The following is an 18,650-nucleotide window of genomic DNA, read 5'->3' as shown; positions in this document are numbered from 1 at the left end:
ATTTATGATATTCAAGATGAATATAATATTCCAGAGGGCAAAGGAGATAGGATTACAACCAAGAATCACCTACCCAGCAAAACTGAGTGTAATCCTTCAGGGGGAAAAATGGACATTCAGTGAAATAGAGGACTTTCAAGCATTCCTGATGAAAAGAACAGAGTTGAATAGAAAATCTGACTTTCAAATACAAGACTTAAGTGAAACATGAAGAGGTAAACAGGAAAGAGAAATCATAAGAGACTTATTAAGACTGAACGGTTTACATTCCTGCAAGGAAAGATGATATTTATAACTCAGGAGACCTTTGTCAGTATTAGGGTAGTTGAAGGAAAAAAATTATATGTATGTATATATAGATAGATAGAGGGCACAGGGTGAGTTGAAGATTAAGGGGTCATATCTGGAGAATAAAATTTAGGGATGAGAGAGGATTATACTTGGCAAAGAAGAAAGGGAGAGGTAGAATGGGGTAAATTATCTCACAAAAAAACCAGAAAAGTCTCTTACAGTGGAGGGGAAGCAGGGGAAGGTGAGAGGGAATGAGTGAATCTTATTCTCATAGGATTTGGCTTAAGGAGGGAATAACATACACATTCAATTGGGTATGGAAATCTGTCTTACCCTACAGGAAAATAGGGGGAGAAGGGGACAAGAGAGCAGGGGTATGATAGAGAAGAGGGCAGATTGGGGAAGGGGGTAATCAGAAGGAAATACTTCTTAAGCGGGACAGAGTCAAAAGAAAGAATAGAATAAATAGGAGGGCAGGACAGGATTAAGGGAAGTAGAGTTAGTTTTTCACAAAATGTCTACTATGGAAGTGTTTTGCATAACTGCACATGTATAACCTATATTGAGTTGCTTGCCTTTTCAATGAGGGTGGGTGGGGAGGGACGAAGAGAGAAAATTTGAAACCTAAAGTTCTAAAAACATATGTTTTAAAAAAATTGTTTTCACATACTACTGGAAAATAAGAAATACAGGAGATGGGGTATAGAAATCTATCCTGCCCTACAGGAAAATAGAAGGGGAAGGGGATAAGAGAAGGGGGGAGAGATAGAAGAGAGGACAAACTAGGGGAAGGGATATTCAGAATGCATGCCATCTTGGGGCAGGGGGAGGGGTGAGATGGGATGAAAATTTGGAACTCAAAAACTTGTGGAAGTGAATGTTGAAAACTAAAAATAAATAAATTTATATTTTTAAAAAAAGATGAATCAATCATTCAAAATTGCTCTAAGGACAATATTTCTGTTACTATGTACAATGCTTTTTTGGTACTGTTCATTTAACTTTTCATTATTTCAAGCAAGTCTTTGCATGTTTTGTTTTGTTTTTTTAAATCAGTTCATTATTTGTTATAGCACAATAGTATTCCACCACAATCATATACCATAACTTGTTTAGTCATTCCCCAACTGAAGGCCAAATGACTATATGAACCAAATGGCAAATCATTAACCAAATAAATGCAAGGAGAAATAGTAAAACTATAAGTTGGGGGTCTCAATGAATCCTTCTCAGATGGAGACAACGCTAAGCAACAGATAAGAGGCAGCTAGGTGGTACAGTGAAAGAGTGCCAGGCCTGAAATCAAGATTCTTCTTCCTGAGTTCAAATCTGGCCTAAGAAAATTACTAGCTGTGTGACCCAGGGCAAATCACTTAATCCTGTTTGCCTCAGTTTCCTCCTCATCTGTAAAAGGAGCTGGGGAAGGAAATAGCAAACAATGCTAGTATCTGCCAAGAAAACCCTAAATGGGATCACACAAAGTGTCGAACATAACTGAAAACAACTGAACAAAACCCTAAAGATAAACAAGAAAAAATAAAGGACCTGTATATTAATTTGCAATAAACATGCTAGATCTCTGTTAATAAAAGAATAAAGCTGTCTATACATATCTATACATCTGTGTGATATATATAAAAATATATATTTAGTAATTCAGCCCTCAGCTCTTAATGCCACCTTTGCAAAAATTGATTAGATGTTAGAGAGGGAAACTCATTCAAGAACAAATGTAACTAAACAAGCATTTACCAACCAGAAAACAATAAAAATTGTATCCAATAAAAAGCACTTAAAGAAACTGAAGACTAATTTAATTAATTAATTAATACTTGAGAATCTATGAATCAAATAACAAATAATAGGAAGAGAAAATTTCATCTAAGGAAATAAGAACAATGAGATAACAGAGAAAAACTTTGGGGATACAGTTAAAGCAATTCTGAAGAGAAGGAACAGATCAACAGATTAGGCATGCAACTACAAAAAAAAAACAAAACAGAAAGCCATTCTTTAAAACCTAATTAAGCATCAAAATGAAAAATTTAAAAAACAAAGAGATTGACATAATTAAAAGCAAAAAACAAAAGCAAAAAATACCTCAAAACTTGAATGGATAAACAAAACTAAGTTTTTTTTAAATCAAAGAAATCAATAAAATATTGTCATCTTATTTTAAAAAGAGGAAAACTAGATTAATAGTATTGAAAATTTTAAAGGCAGAATTCATAACAAAAAAATTATTAGAACCTATATGACAACAAAACTGCAACTAAAACAAAATGATTTGCTATGAAAATTGTAAACTACTGAAATTTACAAAGAAAAATTTAAATAATCCAATCTCAGAGAAATTGAAAAAAATTATTTTAAAAAACTTCCTCCCACCCCCTAAAAACATTCAAGGACCATACACATGAAAAAGGGGACTGCATCAAATAATCAAAAAACAAGTAATTCCAATATTGCATAAGCTGTTTGCAAAAATAGGAAAAGAGATCTTATTTAATTCCTGCTAAGACACAAATATTATAAAAATACTTTTTTCTTACATCACCATAGCATCCTATATATACCCTTCTTTTATCCCTCACTGAGAGCCATCCCATATGACAAATAGTGGGGGTTTTTATAAGTGAAAGCAAAAAAAAAAAACCCAGCATAATTGATTGATACATTAAGAAAGTTGAAAAACATGTACAAAGTATAATATCTGTGGTTCTTTCTCCACCAAGACATAGGTAGGAGATGTCTTCTCATATCATTATTCAAGACCTACTTGAATATTATAATTTTGTTACATTTTCTTTTGATTTTTTGGTTGTCATTCTTTTCACTTACATTATGGTAGTTTACTGTGTATATTGATTTCATAGCTCTGCTTACTTCTCTCTGCATCAGTTAATACAGATCTTTCAATGATCTTTTAAATTAATCACATGTATCATTTCTTACACTACAACAGCATTCCATTACATCCATACACCACAATTTGTTTAGCCACTCCCCAATCAATGGGCATCTACTTTGTTTCAAATTCTTAGCTATCACAAAAAGTGCTACTCTAAGGGAATTATTTTTTGTCAACGGCCTCCTTTAAGGTATATGATCAGTAAAAGAGTCTCTGGTTCAAAAGGTAAGGACATTTTAGTCACTTTGGTTGTATAATTCCAAATTACTTTACAAAATGGTTATACTATTTCAGAACTCCAGCAACAATATATTAGTGCACCATGCTTACCACAACTCCTCCAACATTGATTATTGTTATTTTTTGTCATTTTTGCAAATTTACAGTATAAGATAAAATCTCAGAGTTGTTTGATTTGAATTTCTCTTAATATCGGGGATTTAGAGCATTGCTTTTGAACAATATTTGATTATTTTTCCCAATTATGTGTATAAACAATTTTTAACATTCTTTTTTTTAAATTTTGAATTCCAAATTCTCACCCACCCCTCCTTCCCTCACCCTTCCCTGAGATAGTAAGCAATTTGAAATAGGTTATACACGCACAATCATGCAAAACATATTTACATACTAGTCATGTTGTAAAAAAAAAAGACAGAGAAAAATAATACTATAAAAAATGAAGTGAAAAATATTATGTTTCTATCTGCATTCAGACTCGATTAGTTCTTTCTCTGGAGGTGGACAGCATTTTTCATCATGAATCCTTTGGAATTATATTAGATCACTATATTGCTAAGAACACCTAAGTTGGTCATCATACAGTATTGCTGTTACTATGTACAATATTCTCTCCTGGTTCTGCTCACTTCATTTTGCATTAGTTCATGTAGATCTTTCAAGGTTCTTCTTAAATCATCCTGCTCATTATTTCTTATAGAACAATAGTATTCCATCACAATCATGTACCAGAACTTGTTCAGTAACTCCCCATTTTCCAATCCTTTCCTACCACTAAAAGAGTTGCTATATTTTCATACAAATAGGTCCTGTTCTTTTTTTTTAATGTCTTTAGGATACAGACCCAGTAGTGGTTAGATCAAAGGGCATGCACAGTTTTATAACCCTATAGGCAGAGTTCCAAATTACCCTCCAGCATGGTTGCAGTAGTTCACAGATCAATCCACAGTGCATTAGAGTCCCAATTTTCCTACATCCTTTCCAACACTTATTTTGTTTTTCTGTCACATTAACCAATCCGATACATGTGAAATGTTTTTTTCAGTTGTTTTAATTTGCATTTCTCCAATCAATAGTGATTTGAGCATTTTTTTCATATGACTATAGAAAGCTTTGATTTCTTCATCTGAAAACTGCTAGCTCACATCCTTTAACCATTTATTAATTGGAGAATGATCTGTATTCTTATAAATTTGACTCAGTTCTCCATACATTTGAGAAATGATGCCTTTATCAGGTAACCTTAGAATAATAATAATCTCCCCAGCTTGTTTTTCCATCTTGTTTGCCTGGTTTGTTTGTGAAAAACTTTTAAATTTAACATAATCAAAATTATCCATTTTACATCTTGTGATGCCATCTCTTGTTTGCTGAATAGATAAACTATTCTTTGCTCTCCTAATTTGTTTATAGCATCACCCTTTATATCTAACTCAGGTACCCATTTCAACTTACATTGGTATACCGTGTGACATATTGTTCTATGCCTAGTTTCTACCATACTGCTTTCTGGTTTTCCCAGCAGTTTTTGTCAAATAGTGCACTCTTATCCCAGAAGCTTGAGGTCCTTAGTTTTATCACACACTACGTTACTATGATCATTTACTACTGTGTCTTACATACATCTATTCCACTGATCTGCCATTCTATTTCTTAGCCAGTACCAGATAGTTTTGATGATTGCTATTTGAGATCTGGTAAGGTTTGGGTTTTTTTTCATTAATTCCTTAGATATTCTTGCCTTTTTGTTCTTCCAGGTGAATTCTGTTTTGTTTTGTTTTGTTTTTATAGTTCCATAAAATAATTTTTTTGGTAGTTTGATTGGTATGGCACTACTGAAGCAAACTGATTTAGATAGAATTGTCATTTCTATTCTATTGGCTTAGTCTTCCCATGAGCAACTGATATTTTTCCAATTGTTTAGATCTGACTTTATTTGTGTGAAAATTTGTTTAGTAATTGTGTACCAATAATTCCTAGGTTTGTCTTGACAGGAAGACTCCCAAGTATTTTATACTGTCAACAGTTATTGTAAATGGAATTTCTCTAATCTCTTGCTGCTGGGCTTTGTTGGTAATATATAGAAATGCTGATGATTTGTGTGGATTTATTTTATATCCTGCAACTTTGCTAAAGTTGTTATTTCAATTAGTTTTTTAGTTGATTCCCTAGGGTTCTCTAAGTATACTATCATATCATCTGCAAAGAGTAATAGTTTTGTTTCCTCACTGCCTTTTTTTCTTCCATTTTTTTCTTCTTCTCTTACTCTCATAGCTAACATTTCTAGTACAATACTGAATAACAGTGGTGATAATGGGCATTCTTGCTTCACCTCTGATCTTAATGAGAAGGCTTCTACCTTATCTCCAATACAGATGGTGCTTGCTAATGGTTTCAGATAGATACTACATATCATTTCAAGGAAAGCTTCATTTCTTCTTATGTTTGCTAGTGTTTTAATAGGAATAGCTGCTGTATTTTGTCAAAAGCTTTTTCAGCATCTATTGAGATACTTACATGATTTATGCTGCTTTTATTATTGATATGGTCAATTATGCCGATAGTTTTCTTAATTGAACCAGTCCAGCATTTTTGTATAAATCCCACCTGTCCTGGTCATATACTGCTATAATCTCCTAGCTAGTATTTTATTTAATATTCTTGTATCAATATGCATTAAGGAAATTTGTCTATAATTTTCTTTCTGTTTTGACTCTTCCTGGTTTAGGTATCAGCACCATGTTTGTGTCATAAAAGGAATTTGGCAGGACTCCTTCTTAACCTATTTTCCCACATGGTTTATACAGTATTAGGATTAATTGTTCTTTAAATATTTGGTAGGACTCACTTGTGAATCCATCTGGCCCTGAGGATTTTTCTTTTTTCTTTCTTTCTTTTTTAAATAATTAATTTTAGTTTTAGTTTTCAACATTCACTTCCACAAGATTTTGAGTTTTAAATTTTATCCCCCTTTTTCTCTCTTCTCCCCCGCCCCAAGACGGCATGTAATCTGATATAGGCTCTAGTTATACGTTCATAATAAGCATATTTTCCCATTAATCATGTTGTAGAGAACAATTAGAACTAATGAGAGGAACCATGAGAATGAAGCAATAAAACAAAACAACAAAGAAAAAGAAGAGCAAATAGTATGCTTCCATCTGCATTCAGACTCCACAGTTCTTTCTTTGGACATGGACAGCATTTTCCATCATGAGTCTTTTGGAGTTGTCTTAGTGAAAAAGAGCCAAGTCTATCAAAGTCAATCATCACACAGTGTGGCTATTACGATGTACAATGATCTCCTGGTTCTGCTCATTTCACTCAGTATCAGTTCACATAAGTCTTTGCAGGTTTTTCTGAAGGTTGCCTGCTCATCATTTCTTATAGCACAATAGTACTCCATCACATTCATATGCCACAACTTGTTCAGCCATTCTCCAATTGATGGGCATTCTCTCAGTTTCCAATTCTTTGCCACCACAGAAAGAGCTGCTGTAAATATTTGTGTATATATGGGTCCTTTTCCCATTTTTATGATCTCTTTGGGATACAGCCCTAGAAGTGCTATTGCTGGGTCAAAGGGTATACACAATTTTATAGCCCATTGGGCATAGTTCCAAATTGCTCTCCAGAATGGCTAGATCAGTTCACAACTCTACCAACAATGCACAGTGTTTCAATTTTCCCATGTTCTCCAACATTTATCATTGTCCTGTTTTGTCACCTTAGCCAATCTGATAGGTGTGATATGGTACCTCAGAGTCGTTTTGATTTGATAAATGGTCAAAGGATATGAACGGGCAGTTTTCAGAGGAAGAAACTAAAGCTATCTATAGTCATATGAAAAAATGTTCTAAATCACTATTGGTTAGAGAAATGCAAATCAAAACGACTCTGGGGCACCACATCACACCTATCAGATTGGGATTTTTTCTTCGGGCATTCATTGAAGGCTTGTTCAATTTCTTTTTCTTTTTGGCGGGCAATGGGGTTAAGTGACTTGCCCAGGGTCACACAGCTAGTAAGCGTTACGTATCTGAGGCCAGATTTAAACTCTGGTCCTCCTGACGCCAGAGCAGGAGCTCTATTCACTGCGCCACCTAGCTGCCCCAAATTTCTTTTTCTAAAATGTGGTTATTTAAGTATTCAATTTCCTTTTCTTTTAATTGGGCAATTTGTATTTTTGTAAATGTTCATCCATTTCACTTACATTGTCAGATTTACTGGCATACAATTAAGCAATATAGCTTCTAATGATTATTTTAGATTCCTTTTCATTGATGATAATTTTTTTTATTTTTGATGTTAATAATTTGGTTTTCTTTCTTTCTTTCTTTCTTCTTTCTTTAAAAACAAATTAACCAATGGTTTATTTTATAGGTTTTTAAAAAATAAAACCAGCCACTAATTTTATTTATTAGTTCAATTTTTTTTAACTTTCAATTTCATAATCTCTCCTTTGATTTTCATGATTTCCCATTTGGTATTTAACTGGGGATTTTCATTTTGCTCTTTTTCTAGCTTTTTTTAGTTGTATGTCAATTCATTGTTCTGATTGCTCTTTCTCTATTTTGTTGATGCAAGCATTTAAAGATATAAAATTTTCCCTAAATACTGCTTTGGGTACATCCCATAAATTTTGGTATATTGTGTCAATGTTGTACTATTGTCTCTCTTCTTCAAGTTTAGAAAATGTTTCCCTCATGAATTTGGATGCTAAAGCATTTGGAGTTTATTACTGAAACTGGTCTGTTATCTTTGGTTCCTTTAAGCATGAGGTAGCTTCCTCACTTATCTCTTTTTATTTTTTGAATGATTCATTTTGCTTTGTCTGATAGCATGATGGCAACTACTGCTTTTTTAAAATTTACTTGATATATAGTAATTTTCTTTCCTTCTCAATTTTACTATTTTCCTTCATTTACTTTAATCTTTTTTTTAAGTGACCCTGTTCCTACGGGCTCTTTTCCCCTCACACCTAATCCCCTCTTCTTGTTTGTTACCACTTATCCTTTAGGATTTTGCTCATTAGTTCCTCTCTTCTGCTTTCAACTGGTTATATATTTCTATTCCCTCTTTTTTTCCTTTCATTTAGTCAGGTAGATTCCACTTTTCTCTTTTCTCCTTCAACTAGTCTTGTTCATTAAGTTTTTTTTTATTTCTACATCACTACTGATTAAAGAAATGCAAATTAGAACAACTCTGAGGTACCACCTCATACCCATTAGACTGCCTAATATGACAGAAGAGGAAAATGACAAATCTTGGAGATGATGTGAGAAAACTGAGACACTGATGCATTGTTGGTAAAATTGTGAACTCATCCAATCATTCTGGAAAGCAATTTGGAACTATGCCCAAAGTGCACTTTGGAAATATGTGCACATCCTTTGTACCATCACTACTATAAATTAGATCTGTATCTAAAAGAGATTTAAAAAAAAAAGAAAAGGACCTAAATGTACAAAAATATTTACAGCAGCTCTTTTTGTGGTGGCAATGAATTGGAAATTAAGGAACACCTATCAATTGGGGAATGACTGAACAAGTCATGGCATATAATTGTGATTATTATTGTGCTACAAGAAATAACGAACAAGATGTTTGCAGAAAAACTTGGAAAGATTTACACGAACTGACACAAAGTGAATAGAGCAGAACTAGGAGAACATTGTATACAGTAACTGCAATACTGTATTATTACTTTGCAATTCTTGCCAATACAATGATCCAAGGCAATTTCAAATTTCATATGATGAAAAATGCTATCTAACTCCAGAGAAAGAACTGTTGGAGTCTGAATGCAGATCAAAGCATACTTTTAAAACTTTCTTTTTCTTTCTTTCTCTTTTCTTGTCTATGTTCTCTTTTGCAACATGGCTAATATGGAAATGATTTGTATGACTGCACATATATAATCTATATCAAAGTGCTTGCCTTCTCAAGGAGGAGGGAGAGGAGAGAGGGAGGAAGGAAAATTTGGAACTCAAAAATCATTTTTTAAAATGAATGTTAAAAACTCTTTTTACATGTAATTGAGAAAAGATTAAAATAAAAACTTTCTTAAAAAAACAAAAAACAAATGATGAGGATCTACTTCACACCCATCACATTCGCAGAAAAAATCCTAAAATAATATTGGAAGTATGGTTAAAAACAGGTACATTACTGTTCTGCTGGAGCAGCTGTAAAACTGTTTCAGACATTCCAGAAAGCAATTTGGAACTATTTCCCAAAAGCACTAAACTATGCATACCCTTTGACTCAGTGTTAGCACTACTAAGTTTATTCCAAAAGAGATTTTTTGAAAAGGAAAAGAATTCACATATATAAAAATATTTATAGCAATGGTTATAGCAGAGAAGTGGGAGCTAAGGTATCCAAAAACTAGGGATTTGCTAAACCAATTATGGTATGTGGAAAATGGAAAAATATTGTACCATAAGAATTAACACAAGACATAGTTTCAGAGAAACTTGGGAAGGGATGTATGATATAAATGAAGAAAGCAGAAGTTGGGGGATATTTTGTATAAGGGGAAAGGAGGAGGGAACAAGTACAGGCATACTTCATTTTTTTCATTTCACTTTATTATACTATTATACTATATTATATTACAGATATTGCATTTTTTTTTTTAGAAATTGAAGACTTGTAGCAACCCCGGCACTAAGTAATTCTACTGGCTCCATTTTTCAAATAGCATGTGTTCACATTGTGTCTCTGTGTCACATTTTGGTAATTCTTGCAATATTTCATTATTTATATTCATTATAATAAATATTCATTTATTATATCTATTATGGTGATCTGTGATCAGTAATCTTTGATGTTAATATTGTAATTGTTTGGGGGCACCACAAACTACACCCATATATGATGGTGAGTCTAAACACCGACCTGCCATTCTCCATCTCTCTCCCACTCCTTGGGCCTCCTATTCCCTGAGACATAATATCGAAATTGGGCCAGTTAATAACCCTACAATGTAACTAACTGTTCAAGTGAAAGGAAGAGTCAATTGAGAAAGCAAACTTCATTGTTGCCTTATTTTAAGAAACTGCCACAGCCATCCCTACCTTCAGCAGCAGCCATCAACATTGAGGCAAGAATCTCCAACAAAAATATTACTATTTGCTGAAGGCTCAGATGATGGTTAGCATTTTGTTAACAATAAAGTATTTTTAATTAAGGCATGTACACCAGTTTTTTAGACATAATACTATCATACACTTAATAGACTACAGTATAATGTAAACATAATTTTTATATGCATTAGGAAACCAAAAACTTTGTGAAACTCACTTTATTTGTTGGTCTGGAACCAAACCTGCAATACCTCCAAGGTATGCCTGTACTTATTAAGTACCTACTATGTGCCAGGCACTGTGCTAAGCACTTTACTAATACTGTCTTGTTTCATCCTCACAACAACTCTGGGAGGTAGATGAAACTGAGGCAGAAAAAAGTTAAGTGATCTGTCCAGGATCACAAAAATAGTAGGTGTCTGAAGTTGGATCTGTACTTGAGTCTTCCTAACTCCAAGTCCAGGGCTCTATCCTTTGCAACACTAACTACCTCTACATTATAAAGAAAAACAACTTGGAAAGACTTCAGAATTCTTTTTTTGTTTTTTCCTAATGGTAGAGAAAAGTTAAGGAGTCTAGAGTTAAAGGAAGGAAGGAAAGAAGGGAGGGAGGGAGGGAGGAAGGAGGGAAGGAAGGAAGGAAGGAAGGAAGGAAGGAAGGAAGGAAGGAAGGAAGGAAGGAAGGAAGGAAGGAAGGAGGAAGAGAAAGAGAGGGGGGGAGAGAGAGAGAGAGAGAGAGAGAGAGAGAAAAGAAAGAGGCCAAAAGGGAACAAAAGGAAGGCCAGAAGGAATCATGGACAAGCAAAAGAGCTTTTAAAAGTGATTGTGAGGATCTAAGCCATCTCCAAAGGCCTCACCATGGAAAATGCTATCCACAAAGAAGAAAGAACTATGGGGTTTGAATGCAGATCGAAGCATATCATTTGCTATTTTTTTTTCCTTCTGTTGTGTTTTGTTTCCTCTTACTGGTGGCTCCTCCTATTGGTTCTAATTCTTAGTTACATCACTAATGTGAAAATATGTTTAATAGGAACGTATATGTATAGCCTATATCAGATTGTGTGCTGTCTTAGGGAGGGAGGTGAGGAGGGAGGGGGAGAAAAATTTAAAACTCAAAAGCTTGTAGAAGTGATTGCTGATAATTCAAAATAAATTAATTTTTTAAAAATTAAAAATTAAAAAAAAGTAAAAATTACCTTCCTCTATTTTGCACAGAAAAAAAAATTGTGAAATCCATTATACACTTAAAAAAGAAAAGCAAGCCATACACATAACAGACTCATAGTTTCATATACAGTACAGGAAGTGTTAGTCGATGTTTAAGTTCAGAATTTTAAAAAAATTTTAGGGGCAGCAAGGTGGCACAGTGGATAGAGCTCCAGCCTTGGAGTCAGGAGAACCTGAGTTCAAATCCAACTGCAGACACTTGACACTTACTAGCTGTGTGATCCTGGGCAAGTCACTTAACCCTGATTGCCTCACCAAAAATAAATTTTTTTTAAAGGAAACTTGGGTTGAAGTTTTGACTAACAAATATGAGGGGTGTAACCATAGGGAGTCAAGTCAATAAACATATATTAAGTGTTTACTATATACCAGGCACTGAAAAATACAAGTAAAAAGAAAGTCCCTGCCTGAAAAGAGTTTACATTCTAATGGAAGAAGGCAACACGTAAAAGGAAGCTGAAGGGGGGAGGGGGAGGTATGATGGAGAAAGATGTCCAAAGAGTCAGGAGCATAACTCAGAAAGGAATGAAGGGGTGAACAAGGCTGGGCTGGGCCCTTTTCTTAAAATGGAAGTTCTAGGAGGCACTGATCAGTCAGAGAAAGGGGAAACAGGAATGGGGTCATTTTCAAGAGTGAAAAGACTTACATGGGGTGGTGCAGAAAGAAATAGTCTGGATGGGAATGAAAAGGTAAGTTCGCTTAGCCTTTCAGTACAATTGTCAGATGTTTTCTCAACTGGAGTTCCCTATACCAGTAAAATCACAGAGCCAATCAAAAACAAGATAAAAAAAAAAAGGTTATTTTGTTTTTATTCTGTGCTCTTTATGCTTTTACTTTTGTATCTCTATAACTTAAGATGATGCTTTGTACCTTAGTGGACAATAATAAGTACTGAATTAATATAATTTTTATATCTTTGAGTAAATTTTTTTTCTCTGTTCAATATTTAATTTGCTACATTAAAAAGCAACAATATAAAGTTTTTACTGGGAGTAGTTCTTTTATTACAACTTGATTAAGCCCTTACTATCTAAAGGAAAACTCAGGGGTAACTGAACTTCATTAACCCAGGGTTTGATAAAACCAAAAAAGAGAACTTACAGAGGAAAGAGCTTCATAGTTGACACGAATTGCTAGGAAAACTGGAAAGCAGTCTGGCAGACATTAGGCTTAAACCACAATTTTGCACCACATACCACAATAAACTAAAAATGGACAGGACCTGAACATTAAAGATAAATTAGAAGAAAAAATTGGCAGATAACCAGATTATGGACCTTTTCATAGTTAAAGCTAGGAGGTGAGTTCTTAACAACAACAAAAAAAAACAAAGAGAGAGGTAGATACAAAAGATAAAATAGATTATTTTGATCACACAAAACTGAAAAGCTTTTACATAAAAAAAATCAACGCAAGGCAACTAAGATAAAAAGGGAAATGTCAATTGGGCAAAAAATTATTATCAAATATATTAGATAAGGGTCTCTTGAATATTCAAGATACATATGTCAAGGTTTCTTTGAAGAACTTTGGAATCCATTTGTGTGACATGGGAGACACTGGAGACATGGAGAGCACCCAGCATGGAGTATTCTCATCAAAGAAGGCGCTATGCTCTACAAGTGAAGCAGAATTGAAGCAGTTCAAAAGAAATATGAGATGTACAAATTTAGAGACATATCCACTCCAAATGTTCACACTTGTGCCCAATCTGTAGTACAGCCTTCCAAGCTCATATTGGCATGATCAACCACGTACTGATATCCCTCTAATATAGTAATGTCATTTTTGGTCTTCTTCAAAAGACAACCACCAACCAATCAATATATAAGTAACATGTGGGGTATAGGGTGTGTTCAAGGAAGACTAGTACCTCTGATGTATGGGTTACCAAGTGCTTTTAAGGGCTGCTTTTCACCTTTGGTGTCCATCTGATCTACCTAACTCTCATCTGCAGCGCCAAGAAACTGTAATGGGTGCAGTAGCAACACACCAGTAAATTGTTTCAGCAGAGGGACTAAATCAGGCTGAGGGTAACTGAAGGGTCTCAAACCCATTGGTGAGTTAGGGGGATGTCTACCCCAAGCATGTGAAGACTTGCCATGGTAGAATGGGCAGATGAAAACAATTTGTTCTGACGGCCTTGAAGGCAGCTGAAATGGGCTGTGGAGCACATAGACTTTGGTTAGACATCGAAGATGCCAAAGTCATCCATTGCATCTCAAGCCATAACCAGTTGTCTTGACTCTGTCCTGCCACTGGACTGTGATGACTCCGGAAGAAAGAGTGAGGCTGATGACTTCATGTAACTCTGCCTCATTTAAATCCAATTTATACATGAATCAAGACATCACCCATGCTATTTCACCATTTTTACCTATCTCCGTGTATGCTTGCCAAAAAGACTCTTTTATAGAGAACTCACACAGGGCAAGTGCTCACACGGTAGTCAGAAAAAGCAACACAAGAACACTCAAAGTCTCTCTTAAGAACTTTGGAACTGATTGTGTGACATAGGAGACACCGGCACAGGACCACCCAGCAAAGCATGCCCTCATCAGAGAAGGTACTGCGTTCTACGAACAAAGCAAAATTGAAGAAGCTCAAAAGAACTAAAGATATGTAAATTTAGAGAATCTACCCCAAATGTTCATATGGACTATTTGCACCCCACCTGCATAGAGCATTCTGAGCTTGTGTTGGTCTAATAAGCCACTTGGACACATTGTAACTTGATTCTCTAAGAGAATGAAGTACAATAACCACAATCAAGTAACTGGGTGCTCAAAATATAAGAAGAAACCATTTTCAAAAGGCTACAAATTAACTACCATATGGAACCCAAAGAAATAACAGTAAAAGAAGGGTACACCACAACTAAAGTTTCATCTCACATCCAATAAAATGGTAAAGATGCCAAAAGATGGGAATACTTAATGTTATTTATAGGGGTTGTGGAAAAACAAGTACACCAATGTTCAGTTGGTAAAGCTGTGAACTTGTTCAACCCTTTCAGAAAACAATTTGGAACTGTGCTAAGAAACTGACTAAAGTGTCCATATCCTTTGCCGAAAGCCCATTATTTTGTTGCGACCCAAAGAAATAGATTATGAAAACAACTATGAGAGAAAGAGAGAATTATTTTTGCAATAACAAAGACCTGGAAGTAAATCGTGTAGCATTCAATTAAAGAAATGGTTAAATGAGTTGGGGCACACAAAAACACAAATAGATCTGTCAACTGCAACTCATTCATGCCTGTCCATCCTAATCAACTCTTGTCCATATTTTCCCAAAAGTTCACCATAGGAAGTACACCCAATGTGCTACATGCCTTCTGTGATTTCTCAAAATCAACAGTATACTAGAACACTCTGGTTTTCCATCTGTCATCCCTCCCGTATTTTACTCCTATTCTTCTCTGGAGTTTCTCAGTAGTTAATTGTAGCTTACTTACACCCACCATGCTCCTTTCCACTGTGCTCTGGAAATATTCGTTTTTATTTTTTCAGAGTCAGTGGTACTTCACATCTCACTGCTATACAGCAACACCAGTAAAATGTTAGTACAAAAAGATGAGCCTTGACTTTCATAGGAAGATTGCTGTCAGCAGAAGAGCTTTACAACGTCCCTAAAGCAATCCAATCCACAAGAGACTGTAATGTGGAATTTTGTTCTATTAAGAAAGGGAAGGAAATAAGCATTTATATAGTACTCATTGTGTGCCAGGCATTGTGCTAAGTACTTTTATAAATATGTCATTTAATCCTCATAACAACCCTATGAAACATAGGTCCCACTATTATCCCCATTTACAGTTGAGGAAACTGAGGCAAACAGAAGTTAAGTGACTTGCCTAGGGTCACACAGCTAGTGTCTGAGGTCTAATTTGAACTGGGATCTTCTTGACTCCAGGCCCACCACTTAGTACACTGAGCCACCAGCAATCTCTAACCAAATTAAATGCTTTAAAAAAAATAATCAAACAGTAAGCACAGTAGTACATGAATGTAATGGAATATTATTCTGCTATAAGAAACTCGGTATAAAGAAGACAGAGAGGCATAGGAATACTTCTATGAATCAACAAAATTAAGTGAGAGTAACTAAAAAAACAATGACAACAAATTAAATGGAAAAAACAACAAAACAATAAAAATCAAATACATTACATGGGCATATATTAGCTTTGAGGTTGGCCTACCACTCCTTAGTTATAATATCAAGGAGATTCCTTATACATATGGGTTGGACTAGACAGGCTCTGAGGTCCCTTTCAACTCTCAAATTCTATGATTCTGTATATAGTTATAATGACCAAGTTTACTCCCCAAAAAGGAGATATGACACTGCATCTCCCCTCTTTGATGAGGGACTATGGATGTGGGATACTACATACACTGTCAGATTTGGTTGAAGTGTTGATTAGTATTGTTCTACTTTTTTTTTCTCCTCTTTTATTCTTTGCTATAAAGAATCACTCTGAAGCTAAAGAGAGGGATTAGACTAAGAAATAAAGGTGACAAAAAGAAAAAGAAATCAAAAAAATTTTCAAAATAAACTAAAAGTCTAAGTTCATCAGAGCAATTCCTCTAAGTTGCAACATTGGTCTTCTCAGATACTTCTTCTCTGAAAGGGTTCATTCACAACAGTCAGAATTTCATATTTAAGTACCTACCTTCATTCTCAATCAAATTCTATCATGGAGATCTAAAAGTAAAATATCAACACATCCTCATTATAACAAAGGCTAAACTAATTTAAAGTGACTCTACTCTTCATAATAGTACTACTCTTACACACCAAATTAAAGATTTCAGTGACAGTCAATAAACTAATCCCTGTGTTCAAATACTACAGGGGCTTTTATTTTACATTTCAAATAATCAAATGAATTCTAATAATATTAACTGCTAGTATGTACTGCAAATTGAATTATTGGCACAAGATTAAATGATTGATATTGGAAGATATTTTGTGCCAAATGGTCATGCAATATCATTTCCTGTTTTAACAGTATTTCATTATCATTCTACAAGTAAATCCAAATTATTTGGTAATATAAATATAATTACAAAATTTTATACAACTTAATTTTCAAATATCATTTCTCATAATATTCAGATCTGCACAAAGTACCGTCAATTATCTATACTATAGGTCCAAAAGTAATTTCTTTAACTTTAGATGATATTTTTGTACTCACAAGCAGGGAAGTCTCAGATGTCTTAATAATCCACCAGACAAAAGAGCTGCCTAGCTTCTTTATGCATACCTTAAACTCGCCTCCCATCTAGGAAAGACTTCTGTCACTGAAGACACTGATGCAAAAGACCAATTGGCATATAGTATGCCTAAATTCTTTCTGGATAAGCACTGGTTCAGTTATACAAGGGTAGAGGTGATTATTTTGGCTTTAAAAGTCTCCAGTAGATCCAAGTTAATTCCAAACATGACAAGTTGTATATAGGTGCTGACAAAATACAATCTATCTTTAAAATACCTTTTTTTTTTTAATTCACTGGTGAGCTTCCATGGATACGTGGATTATTTTGGTTGGGAGCCTCCATGGATATGTGAATTATTTTTGTTTTCAACACCAGTGGGGATTTTTTAAATTGGGAAAATCACTAAACTCCAAAGTGTAACAACAACAGCCCAAAAGTAGGTGTAAGCATCTAGATTTAGGAGAATTACTAATAATGTGAAAGATGCCTAAACCCGAAAATGTTAACATAAAAAATTTTGGGAATCCCTTTCAGTAAGTGAAGTTTGGGAGAGTCCCTACCTTGTGTTTAAATTCTCCAGTTTCAGCTGTGTTGTGAAAATATTTAAACTAAACAGGCACAGAAAAGTTCTTCCAAGCGATTCCTTTTAATTACGTGATACACCCATGAAAATCACCTACCACAAACTGGGAGCTGTGTTTTAACTAGTTAAGTGTCACAGGGCAGCACAGAGATCTGGGCAGAAGGCTGAAAACTAAAGCCAAGGACCGAAATGTGAGGCTGCGGTTCAGCGCTTCGGGAGTGAAGCAGCAACACCGCACTGGAGGGACCGAAGGAGAGGCGGGGCGCGGCCGAAGAACCGGACAATATACCTGCCCCGGCCCGGCTGAAGAAGCCACGCTTCCCTCCGCTCTTCTAGAGGGCGGGGTGTCGCACATAAGCAAAAGAAGCCAGCCTACCTGGTGGACCAGCCCGGGTGGTTCTTGGGGCCTACGCTTCGCGCCCCTTTCCCATCTACACGTCCACTAACAGTGGGCCAGGAAGCAGCTGCGGCCTTCAGCTTCCCGCCACCGCCAGTCTCTTCTTCCTCCAGGGACACAGAGAGCTGGTTGAGGGCGTAAAGCAACGAGCAAAAGCCGCAGCCCAGACAGAGCACTAGCACCCTCAGGTAACGCCGCATGTCTTCCTCCAGCCACCGCCTGCCCACGGCGGCCGCAGCGGTTGCTTCTGCAAGCTGCCTCCAGTAGCCCAGCGTTGACGAACTGAAAGCTGAATCCCCGTGCGCAGTCGCAGTCCCAAGTTCCTCCTCCCTCTCCTTCCTTCCTCCCTCCTCTTCCCCTTTCCCTGGCCTCACTCCAAACCTGCAGTCAAGAGCCAGGGTGACGACAGCACCTCGGTGCCAGATGACTGTGTGAGTCAGCCTGGCTGCCACGGGAACACCTGGTTCCCCGGGAATGAGCGACCCCTGGGTACGAAGGTAGAAGCGAGCGCTCCCTGACAAGCCTGTGTATCCAACGTGAGCTGCTTGAGAGGAGGCTTTCGCAGAGCTGATGCAGCTTTAGACCTTGACTCTGGGAGTTTGGCAACTGCATCATAGAAACCATTTCCCACAGTCATCTCTCTCTGAAGGAGAAGGTGACCAATGCCAAGAGCTTTGATGGGT

The 18,650-nt window shown here is 35.8% G+C and overlaps 1 protein-coding gene across 2 annotated transcripts in view; it reads right to left on the bottom strand.

Moving 5' to 3' along the window:
• Positions 1 to 18,272, bottom strand: part of GXYLT1 (glucoside xylosyltransferase 1) — a 94,650-nt gene extending 76,378 nt beyond the window's left edge. The window contains exon 1 of one of the 2 annotated variants that reach the window (XM_020979762.2): positions 17,947 to 18,272. In XM_020979762.2, coding sequence (XP_020835421.1) covers positions 17,947 to 18,167 — 221 coding nt within the window. In that variant the 5' untranslated portion in view covers positions 18,168 to 18,272. The remainder of the gene's footprint in view (positions 1 to 17,946) is intronic. The other variant, XM_020979761.2, reaches the window with a different exon arrangement.
• Positions 18,273 to 18,650: the final 378 nt, after the last annotated feature.

This window comes from Phascolarctos cinereus, unplaced genomic scaffold (assembly GCF_003287225.1).
Source record: "Phascolarctos cinereus isolate Bilbo 61053 unplaced genomic scaffold, phaCin_HiC Scaffold_1;HRSCAF=81, whole genome shotgun sequence".
Taxonomy (NCBI): domain Eukaryota; kingdom Metazoa; phylum Chordata; class Mammalia; order Diprotodontia; family Phascolarctidae; genus Phascolarctos; species Phascolarctos cinereus.
The sequence above is the reverse complement of the archived record's forward strand: the minus strand, read 5'-3'. Positions and strand labels throughout refer to the sequence as shown.